Source organism: Aythya ferina, assembly GCF_964211825.1.
Source record: "Aythya ferina genome assembly, contig: HAP1_SCAFFOLD_681, whole genome shotgun sequence".
Lineage (NCBI taxonomy): Eukaryota > Metazoa > Chordata > Aves > Anseriformes > Anatidae > Aythya > Aythya ferina.
The window spans coordinates 28,700-39,000 of NW_028180985.1; the positions used below are offsets into that span (position 1 = coordinate 28,700).

Consider the following 10,301-nt stretch of genomic DNA (forward strand, 5'->3'; position numbering starts at 1 on the left):
GTTCTCTCTTGCTTTTACTCTAGCCAACTTTATGACACCTGCGAAGCTTTCGCGTGGGAAAGTCACTTTCCCCAAGAAGAAGGCACTGAAACGTAAGGCACCTGGGAGTTATCCCTCTGCCATAGCAGCTGTGGAACTACAGACTGCCTTTGATGCTGACATGATGGGACCTCCAGCCAGAAAAGCAGCCATGGTAAGGCCAGGGGCTAATGCAGAGATGGATCCCTTGTTAAATTTCTACCCTCCTCTATTTGAAAAGGTGGAAAACTCAAACGTTCTGCAGGCCTTCTGTTTCCTTTGAAATCCAGTAGCTGTCTCCAGGATGCTTGTAGAACCCTTCTGTATTTATGAGATGAATGGCACTCTTTAACCGGTACTCTGATGCTGTGATTTCTCTGGTGTGGGGGATTTTGTCCATTAATGCCATGTTCTTAAAAGACACCAGATCATGAATAACCTCCAGGTGAATGTGAACTTTCTTCAGGAGCACCTTGGTTTTGTATTTTGGCCACGGCTCCGCAATGCCAGAGGAGAAGCAGTGTGGAGGAAAAAGCTATTAAGGAATCTTTTACCCATGTGTCATAAATACTGTTTTGCTGCTTTCTAGGGTGTTTCAGACGTGCCGGAGCACGTCCCAGCCATCAGACTTGAAGAAAATCCCCCAAACAGGTGACAACCCCAACTTGCTCTTTTTCTTAATCAGTGTATATCCCCAGGGAAACATAAGTTCTGTCACATGTGGGAAAAAATGAGGGTTCTGAGATAATTAAAGCCCAAATCCATCAAAGGAATAAGTCACCTGAAACCACTTTCTAGCAGCTAGCAGGATTGCTTAATTAGGCTTTCTTGAAATGCTGCAAGTCAGCACAGCTTTCCGGTGACTTCTTGGGTTGTCTGAATACCTGAACGAGGATGAGGTGAAGTTCTACTTCCTCGTGAGGTGATAGATGATGAGTAGTGTCCTCTGCCTTTTGGTCCTCAAGAATGCCACCTCAACTCCAGGTGCCCTGGCTTCACAGATAAACCCCCAGACTGAAAAATGTACCTGGTAACGCATCGGGCTCTAAATGTAGCCCTGGGTTGATTGATAACAATCCCTGTGTAAGATTGAAGCGTAGGAGGGCTTGCCTACAGTTTTAAGAGCCGGTTTGCAGGAAAGGGATTTCCCGTTAAGAAATGGCATATCCTGATTGTTCTTTCTTGCTCTCCCAAGACCTGAAGTGCGTCTTGGAAGCCCGGAAAGATTTGAGGAGCAGATGGAGATGGATCTCGAGACCTCGACCTCAGCTTCTTCCCAGCTAGAAGAGGCACGGACACGCCGGCTGAGTTCCACAGGGAACGCGCCCTTATCTGCGGATGAAGATTTTGAGAAGCTACTTTGGGAAATCTCAGGAGGCAGACTGGAAGCCGAAATCGACTTAGACCCAGGGAAGGACGAGGATGACCTCCTCCTTGAACTCTCCGAGATGATTGACAGTTGAACTGCGTAGTCCTATGGTAGAATTAAAAAAAAAAAAAAAAATTAAAACTGTTCTTCTTGTTAGATACCCTGAGGTGATCCTTTTTCTAACTGAGGCTTTGCAATGAGACTTAAAGCACGGTCCAAAGTGGTAGAAATTGGCAGGATCTGCACTCAGTTGTCCTAAATTTCCCTGCTGGTCAGAGTTAAGGTCTTGTGCATCCGTTCTCTTACCTTCGATATTGAGAGGACAAAGCACTTCTTTTGGCACAGAAAGATCTCCATTGGCACGCCATGGTGGCTACAAATCGATCTTCTGATGGAGCGATGCTCTGAAGGCTGAAACGTAAAGCTTCTTCCTTCCTCCGCCCTTGGCACAACTCGATGTTGGGCACATTGTGAAGCTTCGGTGTTCTGATTCCTCGGACAGTTGATAGCCAAATCCTGGAGTTACTATGTCAACTCTTGACGTTTACTCGTGTATGCCATTGTTTTGACTGTACCCGTGTCAGATGATGAAGCTGTAGGGGTGGGAGGGAGCAGAATCGTTATTGCAGTGTGTTGTGGACCAAACTTGCTGCCAGGAGTGGGGGTGGGGGTCAGCCCACCCAGCCTTCCTTTCAATTATCAGGGAGGATCAAATGGTGAAAAGCAGCAGCTCTGCCATGCGGCTCCGCTACCCCCACTCCCTTCTCTTGTGCTGTACCAAAGTTCCCCCAGGCTTTGGTTGGTGCTTTTTGCTGGTGTGAGGACTCCGGGGCGAGCAGTCGGGACTCTGCCGCAGTTACGGGGTCGATGAAAGGTTGTTTAAGTGCCTCTTGGTTTTAAAACTTGCTCCCCTGAGCTGCTGGCTCTGCTGCCTGCTACAGCAAATGTTCGGGTGCCATCAGCATCGCGCTTGGGCGTGGGCACTGACTCTGTGGAGGACAAAGCTGAGATTCGGGTGTATTGTGTACCCTGCCACCAGCCATCGTTTTTTTTCCCCTAGCAGATCAATTTTGAATTATTTTCCGAACTTTTCGCGGCACGGTAGGCTCTTCCCGCTATGATTTGTGAAGCTGTGGGGGCCCTCAGGCATTTGCTGCTGGCAGAGGAAAAGCGCTTGTCGAATTTGTTGTAAATACTTAATGTTTGGACAAAACCACGCGTCTCTGTCTGTGTGTGTGTGTGTGTGTGTGTGTGTGCTGTGACGCCCCGGCCCCACCAGGGAAAACCTCCGCAGACGAAACTGCTGCTGGAGCTCACGCAGGCCTTCATCGTGCCAAAGGACTTCACGGGGACTTCTGCCAGCTCAGTAATGGGGGAGAAAAAGCAAAATCAGGAGGAGGAGAGCTCAGAGACTGCACCCACCTGCCCTCGCTTTCCCTTCACCCCAAGCCCTGTTCTACCATCAGCCTTCGCCTCTTCTGCCTGCGGTGCTGGGAGCAGGAGCGGCGAGGTGGCGGCAGCCACGGCGTACCGCGAGCAGGACCAGAAGGTGCAGAAGGTGATGGTGCAGCCCATCGTATCCTTCCTGCGGCTGGGGGGTGCCGGGGAGGTGGGTGGGGGGCGGCTCGGACCTCAGGGGGCTCGGCCCGGGCCTTGAGGCCTTGTCGCGGGGCCCTGAGGCCTCGCTGTGGGGTTTGGGGCCTTGTCCCGAGCCCGGAACTGTCGTCCCCGTGCTGAGCCCTTAACGCAGCGCCCCAGAACCTCATCTTCCGCTACCTGCAGAACGTGAGTACCGCGGGGAGGGGGCAGGGATGGGGATTTGGGGGGTGTGGGGGGAGTGGGGAGGGTCTGGGGATTCCCCTCAGTGAGTTTTCAGCTCCTGGCCGTGTCCCGGGACGGGTTTGTGGGGGATGGAGAGCTGTGCAGCGTGCTGGTGGGCACAAGGAGCCCGGCGTTTCCCCCTCGTGTAGCCGGGCGTGCAGGGGTGTTCCCTTGTGACTGGAAACGTGTTCTTTACCAAACGTGTAGTATTCACCCGATGGTATAACGCTCAAATGTCAGATTGCTCATTGAAACTGCCCCTGAGAGTTGCTCCTCGGAGCGTTTGGGAGCTGTCGTGGCTGTGGCTAGCAGGTATTTCTGAACACATGAGAGAACAAAAGTGCTCAGTGTTTGTGGCCCGACTTACTCTCCTCCTTCGTTCTGCAGAGGTCGAGGATCCAGGTGTGGCTCTATGAGCAGGTGAACATGCAGATAGAAGGCTGCATCATCGTGAGTATCCGCACGTCCCCATGTTTCATCTTTCATTTTGCCTCATTCACAATCGTGTTTTTTGGTCAAGAAAAGTTATCACAAGGAAAAAAAGATTTGTACTTCTCTGCCCTTCCCCTCGCCCTGCCCTTCCCTCCTGCTCCTGAGCCCTTCCTCAGGCCTTGCTGGGCCCTCTGTCCGGCTGTCTGTCCGTCCATCCGACCCTCTGGCCATCTGTCCCACCACCCTGCCCCGTCCCTGCCCTCTCCCTAAGGAAGGAAAGAGTCCCCGGGCTGCCTTCTTGGGGGGAGGGGGGGAAGTGGGGAGGTTCTGCTGAGAAAAAAATGAAAGATTTCCCCCTTAACGGGCACCTTGCGAGTTCTTTCGAGTTCCAACCTTCTGCCTTCCTTCCGTAGCAGTGCCTCTAAGGGGTGCGCTGTAAGGCAGCCTTCATCTGGCGCGTTGCTCCTCCGTTCCCCCAAGGAACTGCCTTCAGGATCTGACTAACTCTGAATGCACCCGGTTGTCGCCTTAATTTCTCCTTTAGCTTGCCGAAAACAAGCCGGTTGGGTGACCTTTTGCGTTTCTCGCTTAAAATTTGGATCGAGGAGGTCTGTGTTTCCTTACGCTGATGTCCACGCTGAAGGTGCAGAAGGGTTCCGTGCTGTTGCTTGGGTCAGCCTTGTTGCCAGGTTCAGAATGTTTAGCCTACCGGTGCTTCGGTGCTGTTGGGCTGCACTCAGAGTGTGAGCTCTGGGCGTTATTTCTCAAATACTGCATTATTTGAGCGTACAGACCCGAGATATTCTGCGGAGAGGTGATTTAAGGCACGTCAGAACCACCGCTGCGGCGTGTGCCAGCGTCGGACGCCCGTTCGAGTGATCGGGCGGAGCAGGTGAGTTGAATTTAGTGCTGGGTGGCGAGGTGGTGTTGGGGGAAGAGCTAGGCTAAGGAGAGCTTCCTCTTGCTCTGCCCCTTCCCATCTCAAATGGCCGCTTCCTGGGGAGATGGGTTCGTTGGGAGGTTAACTACAACGTTACAGTGAGGATGAGGAATCATCTTTAGTCCCGTAGGTATTTGCTGCCAGGCCGCAGCGTTGATTTCAGAAATTGTATTTAAAAAAGGGAAAAGAAAGGAAAGATGTATTCTTTAACATACTCTCTTTTCTCGGAGAGTAGATGGAGGAGCTTCAGCAGTGCCCTTCCTCCGGAAACGATTCCCAGTGTCTGCTCAGACACTGAGGAGGAAAATGGAGGAGAGCCACCCGATAGAAATAAAGGAAAGAAGGGGTCCTGGATTAAGGGAAAAGCACTACTTAAAAAATTGGTGCTCTCTAAAAACGGGTTAAGGGTTTGGGACCTGCAGGTGCTGCCTACAGCTGTGTGCGTTGCAGTCGTGCCTGTTGCCACTGAGCAAAACGGGGAGAGCTGCTTTGTCGAACGCGGCATGTTAAAGCACGTGCCACTGCCTGGAAGAAACGCACGGACTTCCCTCGTGTGGGCCTTCTTCCCTAGCGATCTGTGGTTTACCTGATGGTTTCCCATAAGCTGAGAATGTTTAAAAGAAAAACAAACAAACAAACAAACAAACAAAAAAAAACACCAACGTTGAGAGTGGTGAGGCAGATCCTCACCTGGGGACTCAGAATCAGCGGTGACATCACCATGCGAAGCATTGTGTGCGCTTCGGGTTGGGGCTGCTGCGAGCCTCGCAGCGGGGAGGGAGAGCGGATCCGGGGTGCCTCTGTGTCAGCCCTCTGCCCTGGTGGCTTCGTGAGCACTGAGAGTTTGACTCCTGTGTTCCCAGCTTTCGCTTCCGCACCTGTGGTGTGGCAGAGCCAGCGAGCTGCTTGCTCAGCTGGAGGAGGAAGAGGAGTGACCTCAACATTGCCGAGGTAAAGCACAATTATTGAAAAGATTTGGCAAAGATGTGGGTTGTACCAGCGCGGCTGCTGCAGCTGCAGCAGATCCTGGAGCATTGGAGAAGATAGAGAGGGGTTTCTTCGTGAAAAGAATGCTGTTAAAAGTGTTTTCATGCCAGAAATTAGGATAAACGCCTCTGTTGTTTGACATCCTCTATTGAGCTGGCACATTGGCATTACAGCGTACCTGGCACGCTGTTTGTATTAAAAAAAAAAAGGTATTTTATTCAGGGCAGGCCAGAAACCTGCCTTGGCACTTGCACATCGCAGCAATGCTTACAGACCCTGCATCCTGGCCTGGCAGCCAGGATCTAAATCCGATGGTGCTGTTGGCAAACTGAAGCTCAGGAAGCGCTTCTGGGTTTTTCTGTCCTTCCATGTGAATTTTTACCCTGTGAAGATGGTGTATGAAGCTATTTTCGTAACAACAAATAGGTTTAAAAGCAGTTTCAGTTTAACATCTACACGCTTGGGTGTTATTAACAGAGCTTTGTATACTGAGCTGGTGCTTGGTAGGAGAAAAACCATCAATCTTACCTGGGAAACCCGGACCCCCTCAGCTCCATACTGCTATGAGGAAACTCAGATGTAAGAACACACTTAAATAACACCTCACCAGAGCTGTTGTGCTCCTGACCACCAAAGGCACCTTTTTCCAACACCGTCGTACTGGAAGTTGATGCAGCTGGTTCCATCCGTAAAGTGTGACTGTACAGTGCTGTAAAAGAAATATTTTTTCACAGCTTTGGAGAAAGTGAAGCAGAGAAAACCACGCGTAACCACTGATACCTGGACCCCAAACTGCCACAGACTGACGGTGATGCCCACTGGATATCTCCTGATACCCTGCTGCCTTCTGACTGCTCCAGCAGAAGTCCCGTTTTAATTAGCCAGCAGGTCCCTCTGAGGGAGGGACTTTGCTAAAAGTCCTGCCGTAGGAAGTATCCTACGGGAGCCAATTTGCTAAACTGATGTGTGGTTTTCCCTTAACCCCCTCACCCCTGACTTTCCAGCTCCTGACGACACTGCCAACGTGTGCAGTGTCACCGTGTGCCAACTAGGTGCCAGCTGCCATGGTTTATATATTGTAAAATTAGTGATTTGGGACTCGTGAGCACTGAGGAGAGGCTAGCAATTGCTTAAGAGCTTTCCTTGTGTCGCTCTGGGGCAGGGAGATGGGTGAAACATCTTAGGCTTGAAAGTGATTCCCTGCAGAGTGACGTGCTCAGATCTGCACAACAGATCTGTCGTTTTGGTCACCTTATTAGATCCCTGCTTGAGAGGTTGCTTGCAAGAATCGATTCCTCTTCACCTTGATGTGTCAAGCTAAAGACAAATCTGTGCCGAAGCACTGTTTGATCAGACGAGTGCCTCGGTTCAGGATTGTTCTTTGACAGCTACAGAAACAGCAGGACGATCAGCGCCTTCAGGAACAGATGAATTTGATCTTGAGGCTGTCGTAAAACAGGTCCCTGAAGTTTGAAGACTCTTCAAATAGTTTGGGCCAGCAAGGAGCAGCTGTACGTGGCGGCTGTGGTAACTCGGGGCTCCGAGTCTCAGAGAGCGTGGTGAAAGCTGGCTGCTGGAGGAAGCTGAGGCAGCGTTCAGCTCTAACCTTTGCCTTCTTGGCTGGCATCTTTGCACTCCTGCTGTCAGTGGGTGTTGAGTGCCCGTCCCCCCAGCCTCAGAACGTGCCCTCAGATGTAGGCAGCGTTTAGCAGCTAGAATTCCCTCAAATAGAAAGAGTACAAATGATGCGTTTTCTGCTTTTGCTTTGGAACTCTTAGCTTGAGGTTTTCCTGCAGGCCTTGAGGTTTCTTGCAGCAGCAGGGATGAGTTCTGTTAGCAAGAGGCTGTTCTGTGCTTCGACTGTGGGAAGATGAATGGTTACGTGTGCACCGTTAAATATAACTTGACACCTAGCACACCGCACTTGCAGCCTGTGGGGTGCTTTAACAAGCAGGTAAATCAGCAGAGGCTGTTTTGCAGCCGGGGTGATGCTGGGTGATTAAAAAGCAGGGGCAGAACAAGGAGTTTCTAGTGTTTGTTCTTGCTTGTCATCCGACTCTCCACTTCCACTGTTCTTTAAAAAAACAAACAAACAAACAAAAAAAAAAAAAAAAAAACAAGCAAGGGGTAAGCATCTTAATATCTTTATTATAAATGGAAGGCACAAAAGAGGCCAGCAAGAGAGACTGTCCAAGAGAAATGCTTTGTGCTTTATAAACAAACAAGGCAGTACCCTTAGGTGGGTGTGATAATCCTCCTCTAATGCGTTTTTGGGGTGCAAAAATAGATTTGTTCCTTTCTTGCTCTTCTCTGCAGGACAAAGGCAGAATGGGCAACTGCAAAGTTCGACCAGGGAGGTCAGTTTGTTCCGTACTGAGAAAGACAAGCTTGTAAAACAAACTAGACAGATTTTCTTTGTACTATTCATCTTCCTTCAGCAAAGGCAAAGCTTCTGACACTTGTTGGTGTGTGTATATATATTTATCCAGTGCTCTCACAACAAAATTTTGATTTGAAGAGGGCACACAGATTTGATTTTTTTATTCTTTTCCAGTAAATAGTATAATAAGCACTGGTATATTTGTATAAAATCAGAGAAATACAAAACAAAAGACTGAATATTATGTGGTATGCATGACATTTAAAAAAATGGTGGTTTCAACGCAATATGTACCCTTGGGTGTTTGCCATATACTAGAGTCCAGCTTAAAGTGCACGTGATGTGTATTGCATTTTGATATTAATCTCTATGTACAATGTTTTACATGTAATTTATATGGTTCTTGGGAGAAAAAAAAAAAAAAAAAAAAAAAAAAAAAAAAAGAGAAAACCCCCAAAAACCATAGATCCACCCAAAAACAGCCCTAAACCTACCTGATGTTCTCCAAAAAAAAAAAATTTACTCTTTTCCACCACGATGACCACGGAAAACCCAACGAAACCCAACGGAGACCCCAAAACACGTCGAAAACACCCCAAACAAGAATGGCATCACCCCCAAAACTGGAAGAAAATGCCCAAAAAGCACGGATACAATCCGAAAAGCACCCTAAACCTACCTGATGTTCTCCAAATCCCAAAGACCACTCCCAACCACCATAAAATCCATTAGGAACTAAACGAAACACAACGGAAACCCCAAAACACATCAAAAACACCCCAAAAGTGAACTGGATCAGAAGAAAAAACGTGATTTCACCCCCGAAAAACCTTTAAACCTACCTGATGTTCTCCTAAATGTACAATCCACTCCCAACCACCAGAAAACTCAATGGAAACCAAACAAAACACAACGGAGACCCCAAAACACGTCAAAAACACCGCAAAAAAGAACAGGATCACACCAAAAATGAAAGAAAACCAGAAACACCATAGATCAACCCCAAAAGTTCCCCTAAACTACCTGATGTTCTCCAAAACCCACAACTGACCACTTTCCAACATGATGACCAACAAGAACCACACTAAAACCCAACGGAGAAGCCAAAACACATCAAAACAACACCAAACAAGAACGGGATCACCCCCAAAAATGAAAGAAAACCCCCAAAACCATAGATCCACCCAAAAACCACCCTAAACCTACCTGATGTTCTCCAAAACCCACAATTTAAACTTCTCCACCTTGACGACCAACGAGAACCCAACAAAACCCAACGGAGACCACAAAACACGTCAAAAATTCCCCAAAAAGGAACAGGATAACCCCCAAAAACGAAAGAAATCCCCCAAAATCATACATCCACCCCAAAACCACCCTAAACCTACCTGGTGTTCTCCAAAATGCACAACTTACTCTTTTCCACCACGATGACCACGGAAAACCAAACAAAACCCAACGGAGACCCCAAAACATGTCAAAAACACCCCAAAAAAGAATGGGATCACCCCCAAAACTGGAAGAAAGTACCCCAAAACCATAGATCCTCCCCAAAACCATCCTAAACCTACCTGATATTCTCCAAAACCCACAATTTACCCTTTTCCACCATGATTAACACGGAAAACGCAACGAAACACAACGGAGACCCCAAAACACATCAAAAACACCCCCAAAAAGAAAGGGATTAGAAGAAAAAACACCAAAAACTATGAATTTCCCCTCAAAACCACCCTAAACTCACCTGATCTTCTCCAAAACCCACAGTCCACTCCCATTTACCTTAACGACCAACGAGAACCCAACGAAACCCAACGGAGACCCCAAAACAAGTCAAAAACATCCCAAAAAGGAACAGGATCACCCCCAAAAACGAAAGAAAAACCTCAAAAACATAGATCCACCCCAAAACCACCGTAAAGCTACCTAATCTTCTCCAAAACCCACAATTTACACTTTTCCACCACGATGAACACGGAAAACACAACAAAACCCAACGGAGATCCCTAAATATGTCAAAAACACCCCAAAGAAGAACGGGATCACCATCTAAACTGGAAGAAAATCCCCAAAAAGCACGGATCCAAACACCAAAACCACTCTAAACTCACCTGATCTCCTCCAAAACCCACAAACAACTCCCATTTATCTAAACGCCAAACGAGAACAGAATGAAACCCAAAAAAGACTGCAAAACACGTCAAAAACACCTGAAAAAAGAAAGGGATCACCCCAAGAAAAAACAGAAGAAAACCCCAAATACCATAGATCCACCCCAAAACCACCCTAAACCTACCTGATGTTCTCCAAAACCCACAATTTATGCATTTCCACCACGATGACCACGGAAAACC

At 48.3% G+C, this 10,301-nt stretch overlaps 1 protein-coding gene across 1 annotated transcript; it reads left to right on the top strand.

The window, feature by feature from the left end:
* Positions 1-29: 29 nt before the first annotated feature.
* On the top strand, positions 30-1,522 carry LOC311429342 (zinc finger CCCH domain-containing protein 11A-like). Its single transcript, XM_084540431.1, has 3 exons — positions 30-193; positions 608-669; positions 1,214-1,522. The coding sequence occupies exons 1-3, from the start codon at positions 32-34 to the stop codon at positions 1,479-1,481; spliced, it is 492 nt and encodes a 163-aa protein (XP_084396557.1). The 5' UTR covers positions 30-31; the 3' UTR covers positions 1,482-1,522.
* The last annotated feature ends 8,779 nt before the right edge of the window (positions 1,523-10,301 follow it).